The sequence below is a fragment of the Eucyclogobius newberryi genome, unplaced genomic scaffold, assembly GCF_026437365.1.
Source record: "Eucyclogobius newberryi isolate DKJ021-1_F unplaced genomic scaffold, fEucNew1.0.hap1 SCAF_8, whole genome shotgun sequence".
In the NCBI taxonomy this organism is placed as follows: Eukaryota; Metazoa; Chordata; class Actinopteri; order Gobiiformes; family Gobiidae; genus Eucyclogobius; species Eucyclogobius newberryi.
This window is the reverse complement of record NW_027316500.1, coordinates 13,765,135-13,790,795: the sequence shown is the minus strand read 5'-3', so window position 1 is coordinate 13,790,795 and position 25,661 is coordinate 13,765,135. Positions and strand designations below refer to the sequence as shown.

General features: G+C 40.8%; 4 protein-coding genes across 6 annotated transcripts in view; 3 read left to right on the top strand and 1 right to left on the bottom strand.

Moving 5' to 3' along the window:
• The first annotated feature begins 140 nt into the window (after positions 1–140).
• LOC140351241 (FERM domain-containing protein 6) lies at positions 141–9,656 on the top strand. The gene is made up of 14 exons (XM_072437005.1): positions 141–290; positions 2,061–2,230; positions 2,315–2,405; positions 4,905–4,984; positions 5,072–5,148; positions 5,243–5,438; positions 5,519–5,674; positions 6,029–6,094; positions 6,506–6,574; positions 6,682–6,856; positions 6,951–7,229; positions 7,884–8,006; positions 8,108–8,160; positions 8,261–9,656. Exons 2-14 carry the CDS (start codon positions 2,072–2,074, stop codon positions 8,549–8,551), a joined length of 1,815 nt encoding a protein of 604 aa, XP_072293106.1. The 5' UTR covers positions 141–290; positions 2,061–2,071; the 3' UTR covers positions 8,552–9,656.
• A 283-nt stretch (positions 9,657–9,939) lies between these two features.
• On the top strand, positions 9,940–20,446 carry tarbp1 (TAR (HIV-1) RNA binding protein 1). Of its 2 annotated transcripts, none has more exons than XM_072436259.1 (29): positions 9,940–10,895; positions 11,537–11,634; positions 11,778–11,844; positions 11,917–12,065; positions 12,294–12,346; positions 12,437–12,534; positions 12,604–12,739; positions 12,811–12,907; positions 12,999–13,088; positions 13,174–13,303; positions 13,380–13,631; positions 13,715–13,812; positions 13,874–14,032; positions 14,128–14,342; positions 14,684–14,924; positions 14,998–15,186; positions 15,259–15,446; positions 15,520–15,588; positions 15,676–15,796; positions 15,894–16,004; positions 16,078–16,227; positions 16,361–16,447; positions 16,528–16,736; positions 16,806–16,887; positions 17,165–17,336; positions 17,404–17,589; positions 18,147–18,271; positions 18,583–18,719; positions 20,189–20,446. In XM_072436259.1, the coding sequence occupies exons 1-29, from the start codon at positions 10,022–10,024 to the stop codon at positions 20,367–20,369; spliced, it is 4,764 nt and encodes a 1,587-aa protein (XP_072292360.1). In that variant the 5' UTR covers positions 9,940–10,021; the 3' UTR covers positions 20,370–20,446. The 2 variants fall into 2 exon arrangements, with proteins under 2 accessions (XP_072292360.1, XP_072292359.1); XM_072436258.1 differs by having other exon boundaries at positions 9,940–10,898.
• Positions 20,447–21,129: 683 nt separating this feature from the next.
• LOC140350775 (5-hydroxytryptamine receptor 1D) lies at positions 21,130–23,835 on the top strand. The gene is made up of 3 exons (XM_072436262.1): positions 21,130–21,449; positions 21,662–21,822; positions 22,379–23,835. Exons 1-3 carry the CDS (start codon positions 21,158–21,160, stop codon positions 23,657–23,659), a joined length of 1,734 nt encoding a protein of 577 aa, XP_072292363.1. The 5' UTR covers positions 21,130–21,157; the 3' UTR covers positions 23,660–23,835.
• slc35f3b (solute carrier family 35 member F3b) overlaps positions 23,829–25,661 on the bottom strand; it is a 61,836-nt gene continuing 60,003 nt past the window's right edge. For both annotated transcript variants that reach the window (XM_072436260.1, XM_072436261.1), the window contains one exon: positions 23,829–25,577. In XM_072436260.1, coding sequence (XP_072292361.1) covers positions 25,342–25,577 — 236 coding nt within the window. In that variant the 3' untranslated portion in view covers positions 23,829–25,341. The remainder of the gene's footprint in view (positions 25,578–25,661) is intronic.

Sequence of the window (25,661 nt, the reverse complement as noted above, 5' to 3'; positions counted from 1 at the left end):
CTAACTGTACTTGCTCTATGATTGACATGTGTGTTTGTTTGTTTTTACACGAAAGACCCACATTGTTACGCGTGAGTGTAACGTAGCGCCCCCGTGTCTGTGGCAGGTGGTACGGTCCAATCTTTGGGGTTGTGGTTGAAGAAGTTCCACCGCGCGGATGGGGAGGAGGGGAGACTGTTGTCCTCATTAACGCTGTCAAGAGTTCAGCCTGACACAAACCAACAAGAGTTCACGTCTTCTAAATATATGGGGCAAAGTGCGAGCAACTTCAAAGTCCCGATGATGTGAAGGTACGTGACTCTCTTTTCTGTGTTCTGAGTTTTGGCAAAGGCACGAGTGTAACATGAGCGTGAATCATTGATGCACTTGTTGCTTTACGCCCCAGTCATACAAAATATTGATGTGTAGAGGTTAATCCTAAAACGAAAGACATGTCGACTCCAGTTTGAGGTTCACTTCTCGCAATAAAAGGCTTGCAGTGAGGAGATTAACGTGATCTCTGCTTTTAGAGGTTTATGTTATGTGTGTCACGCTGCTTTTCCTAAAATAGCAAAACACAGACTAATTTGGCTGAAGATATTTACGTCTGGACATTTAATTAAATATATGCCTAATCTGCTACAGTGATCCTTCAATATTTGCTTTTTAAAACGTGTTTCTGACTGGATTTGGGGCTTTGGGTGCGGGTTAATTATGTTATTGAGTCATTGAATCTAATTAAACAGCCTCTACAAGGGTTTGATTCACTCTGAAAGAATGCTTTGACCCCCTCCTCAGTCAGGGAAGCTCGCCCACCTCATTGTTTCCAAGTGGGATGAGTTTGCTGTGCTGTTTAGTGAAAGACCCCCCTCAGGTTTTACCCGGGCTTGTAGTCGGTGGTGTTGTTTTTCCTTCAGCCAACCGTGTGCTCAGAATTAGGGATTATAACTGTTCTTAGCAGGACTTAAAGCATACAGATGGCTGCTCTCATGTGATGCAGGGTTTCCTCTGGTCAGCAGGGAGAAGATGTCAGACATGTCCAATGATGATGCAGCCGTTGAATCACTGATGCACTTATTGCCTCTGTTTAACCTTAACCATGGCATGATTTACCTTTTTGTATAGTTATTGTTATGCAAGAAGCAAAAAGAATGGTTTCAACGACTGTGTGTGAACCTTTTATTTGTCTCACAGTGTCGCCACACCAAGTTCAAGTGCACCAAGAGAACAAATTAAGATAATAGAATAGGCTCAAATCTAACGCAGCCCTGCCCTGAAGTAAAAATAAGGCTACAACATCATCTTCTTATCATGGGTGAGAAGATTAGACTTCTGTCCTTGCTTTCAGTGGTAAACATTGAGATAAATATTTAGGAATAAGCAAAGTATAAGCATAGTTTTCTCTTAATAAGGACGCACGAGATGGTTTGCATTGTGTTAAAGTTCGACTCCATAAACAAGTCAGTTGCGTACTAGAATTTCTGGTTCTAGCTGTGTGTGCTCTGACATGCAGCTGCAAGCGGGGCTCTGTTTGGGCACGTTGGTAAAACATATTCTGTAAGGAAAGTGTCATGCCTTTTGAGTCGAGATAAGTTTGTGTTCCCATAGCTTTTCGATGACGCAAGATGCCATTTATTACACACTTTGATTTGTATTACTTAAGGGACTTATTACAAACAGAACTTACTGGAAATGAAGTCCCTAAAGGCATAAGCTCAATATTAAAACGTATTATGCAGCACTGCACGCACAACTCCAAGCCTGGAAATACGCATTAAAAAAAAAATCCTTTTGTTTACTGTGTACAGCAATTGTCCAGAAATTAAGTGTAGCTCAGTTTTTATTAGGTTGTAGTATTTGTTTTATTTACCACTATTGTCTCGAGTGGGATTTAAGTGGATCAGAGGCAGTGCACGGCAGTAATTAAGGTGATTAATTGATTCTAAGATGTTAATCAGATGAACCGTACAAGTTGGGGTACGGGTCATTATACAGAGGGCACACATCCCACCAGGTCAACAGTAATAATTGGTCTGTTTCTTTCTAGAACTAAAAATCTGTTTTATGTTATTTTTTTCTAGAATCAATATGGATGACTTGCCCTGAAGTGAAAAATTGTGCGATTGATCAGAAAAAGACCACTGTTTTTGATAACAAACCATCACTGGCGTATGCAATCATGTCAGTCAAGCTCGATAGAACAATTTGTGTTCTTCTTCCCAACAAAGACCAACTGGACATCAAAGTTGGGGTGAGTAACTTGATATTCTTTCTTGTTCCAAGACTTTTAAAGTTGTCCATTTACTTTATCATTATTTTATTGTTTTTACTCCAGCCAAGGTCCACAGGGCAGGATGTCTTCAATCGTGTTGCTGAGTGTCTTGGAATCAAGGAACTGCACTTTTTTGGTCTAACTGTTGTCAAGGGTAGGTTCTAGCCATTTTATTGAACAACTGTTTCACTTTTCAGTATACAAGTATAGATTTCAAGGCGGCAGGGTGGCAGAGTGGCTAGCACTTGCACTGTAGGTAAAAGCCCACTGCACTGCTGCGATCACTGCTCCTGACGGGTTGCCCCAGTAGCAAATGCCGAGGACGGAGGAAAATGTGTACAAAGGCTAAGGGTGCGTTCAGACCGCGGCATCCAATTCGCGCCAGACGCCCCTAGTTGTTCGCCTGTGCATTTGAAGACAGACGCCTTGGATGTGTGTCCACATAGACTTTAAATATAAACTTGACGTCTTGACGCTGCAGTCTGAACGCACCATAAGGGTTCCAACGTAGTTACGTCTGAATAATGTAAAATGTTGACATTTTTGTTCAACAACCCAGCTTATTCAGCTCGCCTATTCGCTTGCATGAGTCTGTCTTTATTCATCAAACATTAAAGTTGCTATTTGTGTCTGAGTAAGTCAGCTATGTACAGTTTTGTACGTTTCCTCTGTGCTCTTTGTTGAAATATATTGAAACGCTTTGTTAATCTTGTGGGGCTCATCTCTAAAACAAGCAGCCTTTTGTGGTGTTGGTTCAGCGATCACTTAGGCCTAGATTCCTGCAATATTAAGTTCATTAAGCCAGGAATGCACCAATGCATTCCTTCTCCCCACTGAGGGGAGGGACAGAGTGATAATAGAGAGGAGCGTAGAGGGAGGCGAGGTAAAAGAGGCCATGACACAGACAGAAGAGCATCTTAGTCAAGGGGGAAGAGGTCAAGGAGTTGGGATGATTCAGAGTTGATGATGTTTGATGGAGCGATGAAGTTGTGAAAGAGCTTGGCAAACCCCATCGTGAAGTTGAGCCAAAAAAGACCAGATTAATCATGGATGCTGGGGAGTGCACTGCTCTCCTTTTAGATCACATCATAGTCTGTATTACATGTATAACTAACAGTTCTGTTTAAAATGGTTACACAATATAAGACTGATGCAAAATTTTCTCTTTTGAGCTTTGAACAATGTTATCAGAGAGAATCCTTTAAGATAATCCTTTTTATAGTCTCCCATGGGAGATGTTTTTCCTGGGACAGGGGGTCATATGCTCCAACATACAGAAAAGACATCACTGACAATGCCAGCACATTTTATTAACATCACCATTGAACACAAAATAAGAGGCCAAAAAAGAAACTCTGATACTACATCATAATTATTTCCTAGTTAAGTTTATTAAGTCAATACAACATTTTAGCCAAGGCTAATTCTCAATGTCCGTCTCTGGTTGGGCTTTTACATTTGAAAGAAAATCAGTCAACAACAATATAACAATGTAATACAAAAGACGCATCACAAATTAAAAACTGGTCAAAGCCAGGTGGTTACACGTCTGACCTCCAAATAAAAAGTAGTTCTCGAGTGAAAAGGACCCAGTTTGCTTCGTAGAGGGTAAAGATTCTTTGGTGCTTGTACAGGGCAAGCTGATTGTCCAAAAGTGGTTTGACACCTTGGGACACTCCAGTTTCCACTCTGAGCTCGTCTGGTGACTGACCCCTCAGCTCTGAGAGGAACTATCAAGTCACCAAGAACCTGCAGAGCTGCTGATGCAAGCATTTGTACACACGTTTCATCTGCACAATTTTGATGTAATTTTCAAAAGTTGACATATTTAAATTATTAAAACCGCTCTATTTAGAATCATTTGAAAAGGCTTGACAGAAATGCCAGTGGCCTTTGCCATTAGCCGCAGCAGTAACTTAAGTGTGAAAAGATCGTCGAGTGCGTGAAACTATGAGCAGCGTGAAAAGGCAGATAGTTCCCGATCAGTCTGAATGTGTATGTTTGCTTTATCGGTTTTAATTGCACATTCCCTAAAGCCTATGTGCATCTTAATTGCACATACTCTAGACTTATGTGCAGTTTTTTTGATTGCTCAATCCCATAAGCCTATGTGCAGTTTTAATTGCACATTCACCTGCAATGACAGTCATCTGTAATGATTTATTCTTTGACTCCACGCCACTTGGGTCAGTGGCTACCTTCCTGCCTAGGTTCTTCAGAGATGCAACCTGCTTCTTTCACACTTGTTTTAATAATCCTCTATATGATGCCGTCTTGCTCTCAGCCTCAAATGACTCCTGATTGTTGCGTCACAGGTGGAGATACAGAGGTCTTCTGCTTAGTTTGAGTCCCTAAATCATCTCCAAACATGTTCTGAACACTGTCATCAAATTCCCTGCTTATATTAGCATGCTGGTCACGTTGCTTAAATGACTAGTTCTTTTTTTTAGGGTTCTTTCCCAATCCTGACGGTATATGTCATGCTAACACTAAAAACGGATGCAAAATAATGTGTGTTTTTATACATATGTATTTTAATTTCTAAAAAGGCCAAAGTAAGAGCATGTTTAATGGCCAACAATACAACTAAAGCATAATATACAAAATTTTAAGTGTACATGCCTTACTAAAGTTCAAAATGTTGTTGTTTTAGACAATGAACACCTCTACATAGACATGGAAGACAAACTGACCAAGTATTTCCCCAAGGAGTGGAAACAAGAAGCTGGAAAGGTAATGGAATCCACTGATTGTAGTTTGAATTTGTACTGACCCCAGCTCACAAATCCGTTGACTAAACCATATTTGTTATTGATACAGACATTGCTGAAGAAACCATTGCCTCTCGTGCTCTGTCTCAAGGTGCAGTACTATGTTGAGAATGGAAGACTTCTTAGGTATGTGTTGCTCGGCTGTTTTTAGTTTGGGATGTTTCTTTTTATCAGCCTCTTTGTAACATGCTCCACTCGTGTGTTATGCCTTACGTACCAGTGAACGCAAAGCACGGCACCTGTACTACTCAGACCTGCGTGAGCGAGTGCTGCGCTCTGAATGCCGTCAGAAAGAGGAGGTGTATTTTCAGTTGGCAGCTTATGCCTTACAAGCTGACCTCGGGGATCATCCACCTCCAAGCAAAGACCTGCAGACCATCCGCTACTTCGACCCAAAGAATTACTTCCCTCCATGGGTACGTTTTGCCGTTGTGCCGAGTGTATGAATCTTATGTCAACAGATTATTTATAATTGTCTTGGCTTTTAATTCTGTAGATCATTGCAAAGCGTGGAGTAGATTATCTTCTATGCCATGGTCCTAAAGTTCACCAGGATCTGTGGGGCTTGTCCTCCCGGGATGCCATCTTGGTCTTTATCAGAGAGTCATGTCGATTGGAAGATGTCCCAGTCACGTTTTACAAACTACAAAAGGTCAGGCAGAATCTTTTATTGCAAATCATAATGAAATTCTGGATTTGTGTCAGACATTTCTTACCCAATAAATTCTTATCTTCCCCAAGACACAGACAAATGAATTGATGCACGAATTGCAATGAGGCTGTTGCATAATGGTTTTATCTTTTATAGTTTATTGTCCTCCCTAGTTCAGGATTGGTCGACTGCTGAGTGATATTTTGTAGAGTTGCCCATGCGTTGCGTCACGTTCCATCACTTTTAATTGTTGTGTTGCTTTGTTTCCCTGGGAGCTGGTGCCGGGGTTAACTGTGGAATGGCTTATCTAAACCTTTCAGATGCTTCTCTGACATGTCGTCATTCATTGTACAGGACAAAAAGGCAGAAAAAGAAACGGCGTTGCTTGGTCTGACCCTGCGAGGAATGCAAGTCTATCAGGTATGTGCATATGTTGCTGCTGTTGTAAATACCCTGTGTGTGCGTCAGTGCTGATGCGGGACACACAAACCTGCATTTGCTCACAGATTAAACATGTGCAGGCCTATAAACCTCTGAACAGTGGCGTGAGGAATGTGGGGGCTGCCACCAGCGGCCAGGCCTTGGAGATAGGGCCTGTCTGCAGCCTGTCAGCGTTTGATCTGTCTGTCAGGGGCCATCTGGGGATTAGGACCCCAGGCCTGGCTGATTAATGAGCCAGTGGACCGTGAGATACCTCAAAAATCCATGGTCTTGTTGCCAAGGCCAGATGGCACCTGTGCAGTAATCAATTGATGATTGTTTAGAATTGAAACTTTGCAAGAAACTCCTCACATGTTGGGTATAGATTTTTCTACTTTTTTTCTGTTGTAGGAGGTGAACAACATTCGGCAGTTGGTGTACGACTTCCCCTGGTCAAATGTAGGCCGTCTCACTTTTCTGGTTTGTACTGAATCTTTTATCTAGTCAACAAGTTTTAGCCTTTAGCCTTGTTCATGCTTGTACTAGTACGGTATGTAGATTGATTTAAATTAGTTCTTTAAATTCAGGGTAAGAAATTTGAGATCCAGCCAGACGGTTTGCCTTCAGCAAGAAAGCTTGTGTATTACACTGGATCATCATTTCGATCGCGACATCTTCTCCTGCACTTGAGCAGCTGTCATCGCCTCTACCTCAGCCTCCAGCATGCGCTGAAACACCTACGGCAGCTGGAGGAGACTGAAGGTACAAAAATACATCAACGATCAATAACTAGATCAGAAAACATATGGTAGTTCATGTTTTAACATTTATTGGTTTGTGCATGTGTCATTTTTAGAGAAAAAGCGGTACAGGGAGTCCTACATCAGTGATGACTTGGACATGGATCCTCCGGGGAGTGAGAGTAGTCCTGGTCTGTCTCGACACTCCACGAGCAGCTCTGGTATCGAAGCAGACACCCGCCAACACAGCATCTCCACAGACAGGGCCTCTATGGAGGAGGAGGGGCCCATCCAGGCAGAGCTGTGTCTGAGCTCAGCAGCCAGCAGAGGCAGCTCCTCTGGAGTGGAAGCTGGCAGCAAGACTCTAACAGAAGATGACGAGTGGCCACAGGAAGGTAAGGGAGACTTTTCTACTAGCAGTGAAGGCTAATGAAGAAATCAATTTTAGATTTAGACCTTTACCCAATTACAATTTTTTTTCTTATTAGACCTTCAAAATGGAAAAAAAGAAAACATTTGGCTACTGTAAACAAACTGTTTGAAGCAGATGGTTTAATGTTATGTATCAAATTTAAATAATCAAACTTCATAGTTTTGTTTTTTGCTCAAAAATGGTTTGAGGCTTTCTTTAAAAATGTGTTTTTGATCTACCTGAACAAACAGATCCAAAACTATTAGATTTTTCTTGGTCCTAGATTATGAGCTAGACTGTATCATACTGCAGTTGGTCTTAAAGCAATTTTTTTTCTCATTTTGATCGATCTCTATTTTCAAAAAACAATGTAAAAATTGCCTTTAGTAATGATTTCATGACTTTTAATCTCTGCCATTTTAACACAAATTATCAGATTTCTCGAATAAAACCAAATGTTTTTATTGACAGAGGATCAACTATGGCCTCTTGATTCAAAAACAACTTCCATATTTTAGAAGCCGAGCAAATAAGGCTTAAATGTGTGTTAGTTAGATGCTTTTTAAAGACATCCACATCATCACACAATCTACATGTGTTTGCATGCTTTTATTTTTTTTTTCTATTCTGGGAAAAGACAACAGTAAAACTCCAAGAGAAGATCCTGTAGATGACCCCGATGACATGTTCCAATTGGCCAATTCTCTTGAAGGCGTGTCTGTGGACGGTATGGATCTGGCATTGTTGAATCACTCAACAGGTATGAATAGACTCGACTTACGGCAATGTTTATTATAGCAGGTATTCAATTCTCTAATTGGTTTGTGTTTAAATACTGTTTTTTTTTTTTTTTTTTTTTAGAAAAAAAACATGAGGATGCTGTGTTGCAACAAAATATAGAAACGCTTAAACAGGTTTGACCTTTTTTTTTTTTTTGTTTTTTTTTTTTAAATAACCTTGTCAAACATAACAGAATGTGTGTAATTGTGTTTTCTGAATCTGCTTCCTTTGCAGTTGCCTAAATCCAAAGTCCAGTTGAGTACAGACCGACACAGCCAAAGTCTTGATGACGTCCGTCTGCTTCCCCCTCTGCCGTCTTTGGGAATTGCGCTGCCTTCCGACTCTTCCCACAGCTACACCTTTGGGTTCCCTGAGACCCCCTTAAATTTAAAGACTCCCATTGAACACAGTTTTGACCCGATGAAATTGTGCCAAGAGAAACCTACCTTCTATGGACGTAGATCTACAAACTGCCTTTCCTTGGACTTGTTAGGAGATGAGCAGCTACTGGAGTTTATCTTCTAAATGTAACAAGTAGGAATAAATGCATTCCTATTTTAAATTCTGGTTGTGTTTTACAAATCTGGTGCACATAGTAACTTTACTGCTGGTGGTCTGTCACTTGCTTTTCTCCATTGAGATTTTATTGATTTTCCTTGACTGTTCCACAATATGGCATTGAAGTTGAACTTTCATGCATTTCATATCTGAAAAATACCCTTCAAAAATGCATTCCTATCGTGAGCGAAGTCACATGTCCCCAGATCTTACATGTAACTTTACTTCACCTGTTTGTCTCTATGGAGATAGTGGGACAAGCAAAGTATCTACAAGGAGACAAGCAGGTGGTGGACCAGAAAAGTTGGATTGTGGTGTACCTTTTCAAATTCACAACAAGATTCCTCATTTCAATTATGTGTGTTTTTAGGGAGAGCTGAGCAGAAATTTTAATTAGACTTATTTATTTATGTAAATGATGTACATATTTACCCTCTTACCATGTTTTACTCTATGGAATAATTTTAAATCTGTTTATCATGTGGGGGGTTTTCAGATTTTTTTTTTAGTTTTCAAAAATATGAATGTTGCATTAAGTCTCTATGAAAGTAAAAGCCGGTCTGGTCTCGTCCCATTGATGCACTTGTTGTGTCAGTGGGGTATTGCACTTGTTGTTTGTTCTTTTGTTTTTTTAATATATAAACGACTCATGTACAGTTAGGTTTCCTATTAGTCCTCTACAGCAATGTGACTTCTGATGTCAACTATTTAACCTCTTTAAAGCTGGAAGAGCATTCATCCAAAACCTTGTTTGTTGTGTCTGCTATTTTCAGATATCGCAACAAAATATCATTATTTGTTAAGCATTATGTCTGTATTCAGCTTATGTATGATAAGTTTGCAGTACACGTATTATACAACCCCAAAACAAGGAGACTTGCAGGTGCATTGAGACAGTATTTTGACTGTTTTGTAGATAAATGTTTGACATAACTGATATTTCTAGCCATACAGGCTTTACTGAAAAGAATGTCAGTCTTTACTGAATGCCTTTGTATTTTAACAGCTAAAACTGTTAAATATATTTTTGTTTTAAACAGTTTTTTACACCGAAAATAAAATTATTGCTATATTAAGTTTTTTGTCAACTTTACTAAGAAATTATATATATACATATATATATATATATATATATATATATATATACATATATATATATATATATATATATATATATATATATATATATATATATATATATATATATATATATATATATATATAAAATACATTAATGTATAAATGAAACGAGTTAATCTTCATAACAAACTAGCGCATCATTGTCACATCTCGCGATAACATTCGCGATTACGCATGCGGAAGTTTACGTTTGAGTAAAACGTGCCACTGTCATGGATCTAACGCATTACGCTAGAACGCCGGTTTATTAAGTCATTCTTGGACGAGCAACATAAATGCTACAGTTAGTGCACAGAAATGAGCTCGTTTTTAATTGAAACTCTTCTGTCAGGTTGTCTAGACTACGACTCGCTGTTTAAAACTCTGTCTTGGGAGCGTGAGTCGTGGCCACATCCTGGACGAGTCGAGGCGCTCACAGCCTTTATTGATGGACTTGGGTCGCTCTCAGCCACCTCCGATGGAAAGTCCAGTAACAACCGCATTGAGGCTAAAGTCGAACATGTCATTTGGTCTCAGTGCGTGCCTTTACTCTCGAAAATGTCCTCTGACGTGGACGAGAACGGTCAGTGTAGCGTGGCAGTCGTGTGTAAACTTGTAAACGCCTGCATTCCGCTGTGTGGCGCTGCGACTCCGGGCAAAGTGACCGAGTACGCGCTGCCTTTCCTCCAGCTTTCTGACGAACTTGACCCCGCCTCTGGACGTCTCAGCGTGGAGGTGTCCAGTGAACTTATCGCTGTGTTTTTACCCACAATTGCCCCACATGAAGAACTTGCGCTCAAAGTCCTGACGCAAACATTATCTTGTGTCAAAACCCTTCCTGATGCGCAAGTTTCCAAAGTGGCACTGCGACTCCTCCGCGCGCTCCTGGACTGCAGCAGGTCACAGAACATCCACATGCTCATCCTGGAGGATCTGTGTGTGTGGCACGGACAGGAGCGCACACCTGCAGTGACCGGACGGGCTTTAATGTGTCTGACCGCCTTGTCTGACCACATGCTGACCCCAAACAGTCTGACCTCTGACCCGCGCCTGCCCGCTCAGTTCTGGAGGGTGGTCCAGGATGGGTTGACGCACAAAGACGGCCTCGCACGCAAGAGGGCGCTGTATCTGTTGAAAAGATGTGTGTTATTGTCCCAAGACAGAGGTTTGGGATGTCAGGCTTCAGAGAAAGGTGGTAATAACAAATACATTGCAACATTTGAATTCACTTCGGATTCAGAATGTCTTTTAAAAATAATCAACACATTTTGTAGTCAAGCGATTGTCTTCGGAACCATACGCAGACTCTAAAACGGTTCTGAAATAAAAGGATTATGGATTGAATAGGATTAATTACATTAAAATGACACAGGGATCAAGTACAGTATAGTGTTTTTGATGAAAAAACTACTTTGTTTTAAATAATGTAATATCAAATTTTAGTGATTAAAGACTATTGTGAGAAAAACAAAATTTAATTCACACTATTCACACTTACAGATCATGAGTGAAATCTTTAATTTTCTTTCATTTCCATTATCTAACATGTTACTATTCCTCAAGCTTGTGACTGACTTTACAAAACTGAACTCGAAAGACAAAATCAAGTTAATTGTGACAAAAACTTAGCTTCACTTTAGCTTCATCTTGGTCCATTTAGTAAAAAGATCATTGTTATGGGCTTTTTGCCATCCAAACAACTAATTGATTAGTCTAAAAACAATAATCACACGAATAATCGATTAGTAAAATTATCGTTAGCTGCAGACCTTGTTTCATATTTTTAGTAATTGTACATGCAAAAGGAAAATAATCTGACTGCTTTTGCCGCAGGAGAGCTCTTGTTTACGTGGGACTCTAATCACAGCCAAGTGTTGCGAGAGTTTTGGGAGGATTACGCCCTGGTGATAGAAACTCTGGAAGAAAACCAGGTAATATATATTTTTCTGTGACTAATGTATGGGCAACACAAAATGTTACTTTACAATTATTTTATTTCAACTGAAAAATCAACATTATAATCTTTACTATATTATTAAATGGTGATAAAGGTATAATAATTTTCCCTTTCCAGATTCACGTTGTTCGTCCAGTATTAAACAGAATTGACACATTAATACAGATTGTGAAAGACACTCAAGGTAAACAGACAACAATCTCACGCATCTCTAATAAAGTTGCAGTTAAAACATGATTTTAACTTTACTCGACAGGTAACGGCCTCCTGCACCCGTCGTGGTTGCTCTGTGTGTATCAGCGCATGTTTCACAGTGAAAATAAGGCGCTCATGAAAGAGGGAGTCTGTCATCTGCTCCAGCTGCAGGCCCTTCAGCAGACAGAATTCACCATGGCCTTTTCTCAGGTGCACGCTCACTGCTCTAGCTAAAAGCGCACTATGTTGTTAACTTGGGTGTACACGTCCTGAAAAAACTATCAAACGTATAGACATAATGATATGTTATGGTTTTGTGTTTTGCCTATTTTTCGTGTTCGGGGTTTGTGACTGCCAATGGTTGTTATTATGGGGGTCGTGACTGAAAAAGCTTGAACTGCTGGTCTAAACCATGGTACCAATTATTGTCCTCATCAGTTCGTCATTGGGCCGTTTCTGGATGTTCTGTCGGAAACTTCACTCTTTCAAAGGTGAGAGCTCTTAACCACTCGCATGTACAGTGTAAAAAGTATATACTTTTCTGTTATTATGTTTTTTAAAATGCCAATATTGCCTTACAGAGGTGTTGGAATGAGTGTAGGTGAATGTCCAGAGCTGGGGAGCAAACTTCAAGTATTCATGGTCAACTTTTTTACCAACTTGCCGTCAGAACAAAAAGGTAAATACATCTATATTTATCAAATCATATGTTAATTTCCAGATATTTTACTACGTTTTTTGTGTTTAGCCTCTCTGTTGCTGCAGCTGATCCAGCAGCTCTCCACAAAGCAGTGGTGTGCAGTGCCTGTCCTCTTCATATCCCAGGCCTTGTCCAGTCTTTCCCCAAGTCCTCTGCTCGATAATAATGGACTTTGTGCTTTAAGGTACCATGCTTATATTTTGAGTATTATTAGTAACAGTAGTTGTAATATCTAATGTTGTTTCAATGGGACAGAGAGGTACTGCGGTGCACAATGATCACTCATCAGGTTTTGCTGAGAGGTGCGGCCCAGTGTTTCTTGTTGAACAGCGCCCTCTGCCTTACAGATGTGGTTAGTGTTAGAATATCTTAATCATAGGCCTAATACTTTTAATGTGAAACTCGGGACCTAACTATTGCTTTAAATGTCTACATGTGTCCAGAGTGCAGTGACCATTGATGATGTGTTTGGTTTTCTAATGCATTTCCGCTCTGATGAGTCTCTGTGTCGAGGAACAAAGCTGTGGCACCAGGTAACATGTCTAAACCCACTTTTATCTTGGGTGATTTTCAAATACAGCCTAATGTTCGAATAATCCCTTTATTCTTTAATGACAGGTATGTGTTTGGCTCAAGAACAATGAACAAAGGTTCAAGCCCATAAATGATAAGAATAGAGATAAAGAAAGTATAAAGAGTTATGTTCAAAATGAGATTTGCGTCTACCTCAAAGTCCCCCCCAGCACAGGTGAGCTCCACTACAGGATATTTCTTGAAGCATGGCTTTAATTTTTTGCTGTAATGACAAATTGGGTGACTTGCAGGTCAAACTGAGAGGTTACCTGAAGTCAGTGATGCTGTGAAACTGGCCAGGGCAGTTTTGCTGTGTGTGGACATGGAAATGTGCCAGCCGGCTGCAGATGTGGACACCGCTCTGGAGTCTTTACTCTCTCCACTGTGGGACACTTTGAGCCGAGTCAGCACCAATATCTACCTGCCTTTGAAGAAGAGTGACAAGAGCCTGCAGCTCTTGCTCCAGTTGCTGCAGCAAGAAGGAATAAATCAAGACAACAAGGGTTGGAATTCATAATGCTTCATTCAGTACTTCATTCATTTTATTTACACACATTTAAATGTGATGTTTTCATATTACTTTCAGATGATAATGTCTCGGTTTCTTTAAGGAATCAAATTTCTAAGGTTTTGGATCCAATACTAGAATTCATTGTGAGGCAGTTTTGTGGACAGCTGCAAGAGGTAAGGCAACACAAGTGAGAAAGAAAACCATTACATTCATGTGCAAATGTTTTGTTGACAGTTGTTTGACATCGAGCGGGCGGATATGTACATGTGCGTCCTGAAACAGCTGGTGGTCATATGCAGATTGAGACCACAGCAACACAGTAACATTCAACGAACATATTTCCCAAAACTCCTCAGTTTCAACATCAAGACGCTGGCAGAACCAAGTCAGCAGGTGCACTTCCGTCTCAGCGCTATCTATCCACCTGACAACAATTTCTGCCACTGTAAGTGTATGATTATTCATAATGGACTACTTTGTGATTCCAGAGCCCAACAGTGTCAGTCCAGGTGTCGAGAGTTGTTGCAATGGCATCTCTGGCCTCCATTTGCAGTCTCATGGAGCGGAACGTGATTGACACACAATCAGCGTCAGGACTGAAAATGCTGAATGAGTATTTCTACAATCCAATTATATTAACCCCATCTTCTGTTGGACGCTTCAACGAGACCCTGATGAAACCACCAGCACTCAACCGTCTAAAGTAAAACACATAATTTAATTACACTTACGCTTGTCATGATAATTACTACAGTATATACATTTATGAACAGTGTTTTAGTTTTTGGGGGGATATTTTTTACTCTAGGAGCATCAAATAACACTAAATACACTGCTATTTATTTTAAACTGCTCATGGTTTTATGAAATCTAATTTAATATATTTTTGGGGATTATCCTGCTTTAGTATTATTGTGTCAGTGGCATAAAATGGTTCTCGTGATATTTTCCGTAACAATATATTGCTCTTCAAAGTGTGGCCTAAATATACTATGATATCATTCGACATAAATAGTCAATAGCAGCATTTATCTTTCCCTACAGTGACACAGATGGATATAGTCCTATGTGGCAGGACTGGGGACGTGTCGTAGCTCACTATTTGAGCGACCAGTGGGTTTGCCTGAGCGCCCTCTCAAAGACCACCGGGATCCCACAGGCCGAAGATTCCCTGTCCACTGAAATTCTGAGATCATCTGTGAGTTGTGCAATAGAGGGCCTGTCTCTTCTGCCTAGCAATCAAGTACTGCCCATTTTTGCTTTTTTGGAGACCGCGGTTCCTCAAGTAAGTGCATTGGCTCTTTTTGTTCATCATTGTGTATTTATTTACATAACCTTTGCATTTATTATGCTCCCAGTTAGTCCAGAATGACGAGTCCCTCTGTGTAGACGCAATCACTTTGTCCTGGGACCTTGTTCAGGGACTGAGCACAAATCCTCTCGACTTCTGGCCGTCGCTGAAAAGTTTTGTGTCAATGTCGTTTCATTGTAAACTCCTAACGCTGGCCGAGGAACAAGCTCCAAATCTCACAACAGCCATAAAGAAGGTAAGAAGAGGACGTCCACATGGTAGTTTTGATGTAACCTTCATCTCCGTTTAAACATGTCTTTGTTTTTAGATTGCCTCCGAGTTAATGGTTTTATCTCAGTCAAAGAGCGGTGTGTTTGGCCTGCTAATCCAACACTGCTGTCAGTTATGGCTTCCCACTGGGGCCCGGGATGAAGCCGTCTTTGCAAGTGTTTTCAGCCACATTGATATTCTCACTGAAGCGTGTGTCTATGGGCCGGTGCTCAGAAGAGACCAACGGTGACTAAAACCTTTCGGCAGTTTAATAATTTCCCGTGTCACTCTTGTATTTAAGTGTTGTGTTTTCCGAAAGGCTCATTCAGGATGTCCAGAGCTACGTGGAACAGCTCGGTGAAGAGTGTGCGGCTAATGCACTTTGTGGGTGAGGTGTTTCCGGCATTCGTGAGCTTAGGCTGGCACTTGAATTGTCACTTTCATTTAGCAATTGTAAACTATATCACTTTTCCAGAGAGAGTAGAGACGACCAGTTGCCCCGTGCGTGTGCCCTCTCTTTGCTCAGTCGCCTGGACCCCTCAGATCTACAACATCAAAGGCTGATGCAAAATGTTGTCCTTGAACTATTGAAAAAGGTAGTCAATTTATTCAAGTTAAAATAATTGTGTAAATGTATGTTACCTGACATGAATCCCGACTTCATTTAAAAACGTTGTGATCAAATTTCTTCAGGATAACCTGATATCATCTTCTAAAGTTCGTTACTATAACAACTCAATGCAACATCGAGTGAAAAACAGGATCTGGCAATCGCTGCTGGTGCTGCTTCCCAAACTCACGGAGGTAAGAACATGTTCACTACGTCACATGTGGGTAAGAAATGGCTAAACAAATAAATACCTTGTTGTTTCTTCAGGATTTTGTCAATGTTATTTTGAGCAGTGTGTACCAGGCTGGATTCTGCAGTAACCAGGCCTCGGTGAAGTACCTGATCGAGTGGCTGATGATTTTGATCCTTAATAAATACCCTGAACACATCAACAGCTTTTGGGAGTGTTTTAATGTGGTGAGCTTATTTCTCGTTTATTGTGGCCCTATCATCAAGCTGTCACTATTCTTCCTGCTCTTAATCTATCTCAAAATAATTTACGCAATAATAACCTGCATATGAATTGTATTTGTTTTGTTTTGTGTAAAAGGAGCAGGAGAAAACCAAGGTCAGCATCTGCACTTTCCTTTCGGTTTTGGTTCATTTTAACATTATTCTTCCAAGTATTAAAGACCAGGTAACACTTAATTTACTTATTTACCAGTAAATAGATTTTTCAGATTCATTTCTGAAAAATATATTTTCTCTCTCCTTAAGGTTGCACAGTTGCATAGAGCCTTGAACATCATCCTGCAGTGCTGTTTTAATCATAACTTCAGTGTTCGACTCTACGCTTTGTTGGCTCTTAAACGGGTTTGGAGTTTGGCCGAGGCCAGAGCAGTGAATGAAGGAGAAGATGACTTACACTCCTTGTCCTCTGTGATTATGGCCTGCCTCATACAGGCTGAAGCCCTGCAGAGCACTGGGTAAGGTCAGGAAGTGAATCCAAGTTCATGTGCATTATTGTTGGATCTTTTTTGTTTTTTATGTTTTAGAAATGCAAACAAAAACTGGATTAAAATCCAGGAACACTTCTTCTTTGGGGCCTTTCATCCCCTCAGAGATTACAGTCTGGAGGTGAGAAATGTTTGTACAATTCTGCTATGAATGATAATTGTGGTTAGGAATGTCTGCCGTTAAACTTTTGAAAAGTGTATCATCAGTGATGATGATAATTATGTAATATCAATTCAAATTAAACATTGTACAGTATATAATCACATGAGATGCTGAACAATGATCACTAAAACAAACAAAAGATGGCTAGAATTTATCACGTGCACATGAAACTATTATATTGTCAATTCTTATGGGGACACATAAAAAGGACATGTTTTCTTTTCATTCTTTCCAGACAATATTGTGTACATTTCCTAGCCTGTCCGACTTGTCTGATGATGAGTGGATTCCTCCCTGGAAGTTTGAGAGAATGACAAGTTTTTCTCAAAGTCCGAATTGTCCTTTGAGGAATCCTGCCTCTGACCTGAGGGAGCTCGACCCTGGGCACTGGATCCAACAAGACAAAAGTACAGCCTTTAAGAAGATGATAAATTGCAAAGTGGTGTAAAAACGCTTACCTAGTCTATTTTCCAGGTGAGCAGGATAAGGAAGAGCGGTGGGATGAAGTGCAAAAGAAAATTACTCCTTGGAAGCTTGATATTCAGGAGCAGGAACCAGAGCTGCAGCTTATACCACAGCAAAGAGCCGCCCGCGTGGGGAAAACACACGGGGCTCTGCTCGTGGTGGCTTCACTCATTGACAAACCCACTAATTTAGGAGGTACGTTCACGCATATGCGACAAACTGAATCTGTAAAGGACTAAAATGTTTGGGTTTTTTTCATATTTGAGCGACGTCATAAAACTCTTAGTTTGTTTGTGCAGAGATCAATCAGAGCTGCTCATTCAGTACAGGCCTTATCATAGTTTATACAGGGAACAGACGGCTATCGTGGGAATTAATGTGAAAAGTCTTATGTTTCCAAGTGTCTTTGATAGCCTTTGTATTGCATGATAAGAGTTAAAATAAATAATTATGTGTTTATAAAGGCAAAATCACATTTGAAAAGGCAATATTTGAATTGCATGATGTAATTGAACACATTAAGCCTTTTTGCTCTGTAAATGTTTTACTGTAAAAGCCTCTGTTGTCTATCATTACAGGGGGCACTGCTGATTTGTGTATGTTAGTGTTACCCTTAGCAACAGACCAATGGCCTCTTTATGCAGTCATTATTTCCATTGACTAAAATGGTCATTGTGACATTCTTAACAAATGGAACATTTCTGTCTTGATTAAACTGAGAGAACTTGTTTTTTAACCTCCTTTTGTCTTAGGTCTCTGCAGAACATGTGAGATATTTGGAGCCAGTGCGTTGGTTCTAGACAGTCTTCGCCATGTCAAAGACAAACAGTTTCAGTCACTGAGTGTCACATCTGAGAGGTGGCTGCCTTTGCTGGAGGTACAGTGAGATGTTATAACAAATATACAATGTTGTAGTACATTGCTCGGCTGGCAACCCTAACCCTTTCTTTCATAAAGATTCTGTCAGATTAAGAGAGATTGAAGAATGGATTATTGTTACAAACATACAAAAAATATATATTGGAAAATAAATTGTGTACAGCTCTATTATCATACTGATAAAAATAAGTATTATGTAAAACAATAAGGCCCCGTTTGACAGTGTTATAATTTGCAATAATCGTGATTAAAGTCCTCATTTTGACTCCGTGATGACACTGATTATATTTTTATCTCTCTACTTTCCAGGTAAAACCAGTGGAGCTTACAGACTTCCTGCAGCTAAAGAAAAGTGAAGGATACTTTATAGTCGGTGTGGAGCAAACTGCCAACAGCCACAGCCTCGAGAGCTACCACTTTCCCGAAAAGACTCTGCTACTTCTGGGGTGAATCAACTTTTATCAAACATAATACATGGAATAGATGTGTGATGATACAGTGTACAGGGATCCTGGTTCAGCCCGCTGCTCCCTGTGCTCCAGTTCAGTTAAACGTGTTGGCTGACAATGCTGTTTAATGTAAGTGCATCTTTTTAGAGTGCCTCCCATGGGGCATTGAACCGCCTCCATCGCCTGTGTACCTGTCGGAACATGCTGGGATATAATTGGACATCCCAATGGGAAGGGTACAGGAAATAGATTACACGGACTGATACAAGCTGTGTGACACTGATGGCAGAAAAAAAAGTCTGTGCTTCCAACTCGCTTTAAATCAGGGGTGATTGAATGGCACATAAGGATAGTGACTTTGTTTGTTTTGACCCTTTCATCTTTCATTTTCAACATAGCTACTTGCCATTTACAATAACTGCGACTCCTTATTCACACAGTGGTTAAATAAAAATACCATAAGCTAGACTTGACTTGTGTCTGAGCTAACCTGCCCCTGCATTAAACCAATAAACTTAGCTAAATTAATCATTGGATTAGGTGGACTTTTTTCTAAATTTAACATTCCTTTTAATGCTTTGTCTCATTTTGAAAACCCATATTTAAAGAATTGTCATTTTAAACTCTCGTCGAACTGGTAATGTGCATGTTCCATGGAGGAGATTATGATTCGTTAAGCTGTTTTGTTAAGATCCATGTTCAGTTTGTAACGTCATAACTCGAGGCTGGATCTTCCCAGCTGTGCTCTTTGTGGCTCAGCGTGGAGCAGCTTTTATCTCTCATTAGTTCACTATTATCTCACTCTGTTGTAGTTGAGATAAAAGTAGCTCCTCTAATCAGGGTGACACTGGTTTTCTCTTTCTGTCTCACTCCACCAAATACTAAACTCATAGTTTCATGTCTGCAATTTATCATAATGCACTGTGCTTATCGTTTTTAATTGAATATAGAAGTAACATAAAGAAGATCAGTAAGGCAAGGGAAGTTTATTTGTTGTGCAGTTTGTACATAGTGTAATTCAAAGTGTTTTACAGAACAAGAAAGATGTAGTAAAATCACAAAACAAACAAATAGTATACTGTAATCAAAAAAGAGCAGATAAAATGTTTCTTTTTAGCTGTGATGAAAAGTTTGAGTCCAGTTTTGAAAATGGTCAGAGCAGAGGCTAGTAAGTGAGGACTAGTGGGAGTATTTTTGGGTAATAAGGGAATATAATTTAGATTATTATAATGTACATACTGTGACTGGAGTAATCTAAGAGAAACATCAACAACAATAGTACAAGTTCACTGTTGCCTCTGTGATTCTGCAAAGTACGATATAAACTGTCAATCCTTGATTTTAAATGTATATTAAATGTAGTAGGGTTTTGTACTATCCTGTATACATTTGCCTCATTAATACATAATTTACTGACAGCACTTTCAACTTCCCTTGTATGTGAATTAAATCCTCTTTTTTTGCAGTAACGAAAGAGAGGGCATTCCTGCAAACCTGCTCCAAATGTTGGATGTGTGCGTCGAGATCCCACAACAAGGAGTCATCCGCTCACTCAACGTTCATGTCAGCGCTGCCCTGCTCATCTGGGAATACACACGGCAACATCTCATCTCTGGAGCTGGAGAAAGCGGCTCGAAAGTCAAGTGAGGGAGGGAGAAAGTATTGATCCGCTGTTGTGATCGGACATTGAAAGTGTGGTTTAAGATTGGACCTTTTACTCTGACTCAAATCAATGTATATTAAAGTCCTGCATATTATGTTTACATTTCACGGGCTCTTTCTTGAGTCAGTTCTCTGTTCTCTCAGTTCTCTGACTTAAGACTCGGACAAGGAAGGCTTTACTGTGACTGAACTCCTTTATGGAATGCAACTTTTCTGACCTACAGCGAGATGTTTTTGGTTTTTCCTGGAATGTGCCACTGTATTTAGTATTTAACTTATCTTTCTTCCATGTATTAAGTTACAGCTGATTTGACTGGGCTTGCCTCACCACAGATCTGAGCTGTGACATCACCTGCTTGCTATGGAGATAACTTTTCTTTTTCTTTTTTTTTTTTTTTTTTTTCAACCTGCGATTTTCTGGTCCAAAGCCCGTTGTGGACATGACGGCGGAAGCGTGAAACGTGAGCGAGAAGGTAGAGACATTCAGCAAATGCCGGAGTGGTAACAACAAACAGAGATAGATCCGTTTAATGCCATTCTGTGGAACACTCCAGGTAAAACAATAATACCTCCACGGAGACGAGCAGGCGACTGACCCTCCACCCAAACCTTTACATGGAATAATGTGCCATTTTATATTTCTCTAGATGTCACAACATTGTTATGAGTTGATGAATAAAGTGTTGAATTTAAAGTATGCCGTGCTTTTCCCCTTGAATGGAGCACGCAGCCTGCACAGTGTGTTCTCATGCACACATCCGTCCTCTCTCTAAATGACTGTGGTTCACCTGGAGACCGCCCCAGTGGCAGATGGGATCGTTCAGCCGCAGACATCAGCTCACCCTCGCCTTGCACTCTGTTATTTGGCGTCATGCGTGATTACTAGCGTCCCTCTTTCCTCCTCGCGGAAGATGAGTGGCCCGGGCTCTGGCTCTGGCCCCTGGACCGCTCTCCGTCTGGCGGTGAACACCAACCGGTCCCGGGACGCGGAGGGGCCGCTGTCGCCGCGCACGCACCTTATTCTGGAGATCCTCATGGTGCTGATGTGCGTTGGAGCCGTCACAGGTACCGACGGCTTTACCCCAATGTCAAATGCACCTGCTGTTCGTGTTTGTAAATGGGCCTTGAAGTTTCTAAGCCGTTGATTGATTCATATATTCCTGTTTTCGTTCAGTTTTTTTTCCTGAAGTTTATATAATGGGTAAAGCCATATTCTCCAAATTACGCAAAAACTGTCGAAAGACTGTACTTTTAATGGCTACACTTGTGTTTTGTAGGTAATATCCTGGTCATTGTTATTGTGGCTGCTACTAAAACGTTCCACTCGGTGACATCGGTGCTGATCATGAACCTGGCCGTCAGTGACCTGCTCGTGGGCGCGGGAGTCATGCCCTTCATCGCCCTGTCCCTCATGAACAGCAGCTGGGAGCAAGGCACTGTGAGTAACACACGTCTACACGGCATGGAGCCATTTGATGCAAGATAATGTTGACATTTTACTTAACTATTCCTTTATTCTTGGCCTATATTTTGTGTATTCTATTTTTTGATTCAATTCATTCAGTTTCCATCTATTATTGAATCTGGTTTTCCTGTAGGCCTATTATGTGCTGCAGTTGGCAAGTGTCATACAAATTACAAATAAATATGGATTGGATCAACAAATAATACAACCTATAAAAGTGTCACATTAATAGGCCTTGTGAAACGATTAACAGTATGTTGTGCATGATTACGCAATACATGGTTTAATTTGGGGGGGAAACAAAAAGATCTAAATACATTTTCAGTCCAACATAAGACAGATCAAAGTATTTTATTTGTTGTAGCTTCAAAAGAGAAATGCTTCTTGAAATGACCTGGTGTCTGATTTGAGGGTAATCAAATTAAACCAACCTTTAGGCGATACAAGTTCAAGTTTGTTTCTTTTGTCACCCTTGTTTCTCTATAATAAGTCTAAATATAAAGTCACATTCTTCCTCCTTTTCCTACAGGACCTGTGCTTGTACGTCGGCTACACTTCCTCTGTTTACTGCACAGCTTCTGTCCTGACACTGGCAGCCATAGCTCTGGATCGTTACTACTCCATCGTGGACTGCTTACACTACACCTCCCGCTGCACCCTGTGGAGGACCAGCGTGGTCGTCCTGTGGATTTGGCTGCAGGCTCTGACCACCAGCTGTCCCCCTCTTCTGGGCTGGGGCTCAGTGAATTATGTGACCCCCATGTACAACTGTGCTATCAACTGGGCCATTAGTCCAAGCTACACCGCCTTCATGGCTGTCCTGTCTTACCTGATCCCAGCAGTGGTCATCCTCTTTTGCTACGTGAACATTGTGAAGGTGGCACGCAGTCATGCCAGGAGAATCCACACGCTGGAGGATTCTGTGCAGCGCAGCAGGAATGCCAGCACTGTCTTTGCCTCAGGGGATCCATGTCATTCGCGCTGTGGGAGTCTGCATGCGCCTTCAAAACTCATCTATCATGTGAGTGGACAGTTTGTGTCTGAGCTCAGTGGAGAGCAGGGAACTCTCCATGCATCAAATGCTGCGCACAGCAAATCCACTTCTAGACGCCTCTTCTCTTTTCTCACTCAAACTATGTCCCCACCGTCTTTGCTGTTGTACCAACAGAACCAACATGGATTAGTCCGCCTGTTCCTGGTCATCTGTGCCTTTTTCCTCTGCTGGACACCTTACGTGGGAGTTTCTTTAGTCCAAGCCACAGAAACAGCCATCTCAGGTCAGAGCAGTGTTGTCCCACCCTTCGCTGTCACCTTCTCGTACTGGCTGGTGCTGCTGAACTCAGACATTAACCCTTTACTGTACGCTCTGCTGAGCAAGCGTTTCCAGGGAGCCTTTCAGGCACTGAGGCAGAAGATCCGAACACGCCTGGGGGGATTGATGGGCAGAGGAGGAGAGTTCAGAGCCGAGGGAGGGAGGAACAGTGAGCCCAGCACTCTACAGACTACAAATCCCATCATGCCCCCCAGTACAACCTATAATAACTCTAAGTATTGCTCTTCAGTATTCACTGTAAGTACACACTTAAAACAAACTTCTGAAGAGCAGCTCTACAAAATGTGCCATCCAAACCACGGGCCCCCTTCCTGTTCAGTGTGGGAACAGAACCCTGGGGGCAGCAGGGACTGTCTGCAGGTCCCCCCACGGCCGTTAGAGGGCAGCAGACTCCCTTTCTCTGCACTGACCAAGGAGCGCCAGGCTACTTTCTTTTATGGACAAATTACAGTCAGAGTGGAGCATGATGTCTTATAGGTACAAATACAAATAATCCAATGTTTACATACATATTTTACAGGAGATTAAATGATAAAATATGTTGAACACAAAGCAGAAACTAATCAAAGACAAGAAAGTGCATGCATAAATAAGTTTATATACAAAATATATGATACTTGAAAGAAACTGGACATTAAGGTTATTCAAACTCATAATTTATTTATGTTTTTAACACCTCTTTTTCAGTTGTGATAATCATAAGTTCATATGCATCTTAAGTGTAAAAATCATTCCTTACAAAGGTTTACATTTATGTCTAGCAATAATTCCAGAGGAATACAATATAATTCATTATTGTCATAAAGAATGACAATGGGAAACAGTGCTAATGTACTCCATTGCAAAATAAAGTAAAGGCAGTGAAGTGGTTCAGTTTATGCTCATACACCATGTGCATGCTTCTCTAGATGTTACTGTGTCCAGACAGGTTTAATCAGCAACAAAATGCACAAATATAAAAAGTCATGGTGATAAAAATGCTTGGTCAAATGTATTTAAGAGGAGCAGTATTTCTGAGCCTCTGCACTGTAAAGAGGCGCATATAGAGTGGTTCAACGTGAGTGTACATTCACAACAAGTCCTCAGTGTCTCTCAAAGCTGGTGTCCGGTTGTGGTTTGGATTCAAGATCACTTTATTGGCTGAAAGACTTAACACTTTAGCATTATGGAAATCAACATTTACTGCGCTTTCAGGCCAATCGCTTTTTGATAATATTTTGTCCTTCGAAGAATTTAAGACACTGCCAACATTATTTACAGGAACAAAAATACCAGTTTATACTGACACATATGTAATTCATTGTATCTTATTTGCTTACCCCGATTTTTTTTCTTAGAAATGTCATGTTGTGTGTACTATTGAAAATTCTATGTTTGATTTGTATAGTTTTGTGGATGGTATGAAAGCTTACTGCAACCATTAAAAGGCGTCATCTCAAATTTCCCATGCAATATAACTTTATGCTGCTGGTTTTAAATGTCTCAAGACAAAATGTGGATCTACTGTAAGCAAAATGTCTAAGCCATATTTTAGCCCCACGACAAGCATAGCATCAGTGTGATTGAGGCTTCTGTTTCCCCCTTTTTTGGATGTAGAAAGGCTTCTCAAACTCTGAATGACATAAGACGTCCCGACAGGCTTCTTCACACCACCCCATCCTATCAGGTCTACAGCTACAATGCATTTGAGGTGTGAAAAAGCTATGTACAGTGCTCAAAAGGCAGGTAGTTATCGAGACCCCTTCAGAAATGTCATGTGGACCGCTCCATCTATCAGGCATTCATGTTTCGTTCTTTGGATTGTAAAGGTGTATAAAGCCAGTGTGTATGTAGAGCTAGGGCCTGTCTTGAACATATCTGAACGTCTGAAAGATTTCCCAGGCAAAGTAACACAATCACTTTTACCTGATTAAGGTTGTGTGAGAAGGATTACAATTCATGAGTCCATGCATCATCTTGAGCCATTTCTGAGGGAAAATGGCATGACAATGATACATTATTTGCCTGTCCCAAATGTCTTTCATCTTGGCTTTCATGAATAAAAAGCCAAAACATCACCACTGACCCTTGAAGCTGCAGGATTTCCAGACAGGTAATGGAAGTCCCAGCAACGGTGCATGTTGAGTGTCCATTTCAATTTGCGTGATTTTGAAAGAAAGTCAATGTGCAAATGTTGACATAGACGTCCTGGCTCTGGTTCTCCAGTTAATTGCAGTTCCTGTCTCGCTGCTGCTATCGGTTGGTTCGTCGCGTTTCCGTAGCTTGGTGCTGAGCTGGATGATGCACTGGTCCCAGTCTTCTGGAAGCAGTAGCATTAGAAAGCCCAGGCAAATGATGGAGACTGCAATGAGGCGAACTGTGTTGAAGTTAATTTCACATGTGTAGAAGTCCACCACTGATGAAACATAAAAGGAGACAAAGTTAGACTTGGAATTTATGAGAGATGTATATTTTGGCTTTGAGCTTTAAGAATGAATAG

Coding starts and splice junctions, on each gene's coding strand:
- LOC140351241 (XM_072437005.1), top strand. CDS start 2,072: ATGACTTGCCCTGAAGTGAAAAATTGTGCGATTGATCAGAAAAAGACC. Junction 5,149..5,242: donor GAGAATGGAAGACTTCTTAG/GTATGTGTTGCT, acceptor CTTACGTACCAG/TGAACGCAAAGCACGGCACC. Junction 8,161..8,260: donor ATATAGAAACGCTTAAACAG/GTTTGACCTTTT, acceptor CTTCCTTTGCAG/TTGCCTAAATCCAAAGTCCA.
- tarbp1 (XM_072436258.1), top strand. CDS start 10,022: ATGAGCTCGTTTTTAATTGAAACTCTTCTGTCAGGTTGTCTAGACTAC. Junction 11,635..11,777: donor AAACTCTGGAAGAAAACCAG/GTAATATATATT, acceptor TTCCCTTTCCAG/ATTCACGTTGTTCGTCCAGT. Junction 17,590..18,146: donor CAAACCCACTAATTTAGGAG/GTACGTTCACGC, acceptor CTTTTGTCTTAG/GTCTCTGCAGAACATGTGAG.
- LOC140350775 (XM_072436262.1), top strand. CDS start 21,158: ATGACTGTGGTTCACCTGGAGACCGCCCCAGTGGCAGATGGGATCGTT. Junction 21,450..21,661: donor GTGCGTTGGAGCCGTCACAG/GTACCGACGGCT, acceptor TGTGTTTTGTAG/GTAATATCCTGGTCATTGTT. Junction 21,823..22,378: donor GCAGCTGGGAGCAAGGCACT/GTGAGTAACACA, acceptor CTTTTCCTACAG/GACCTGTGCTTGTACGTCGG.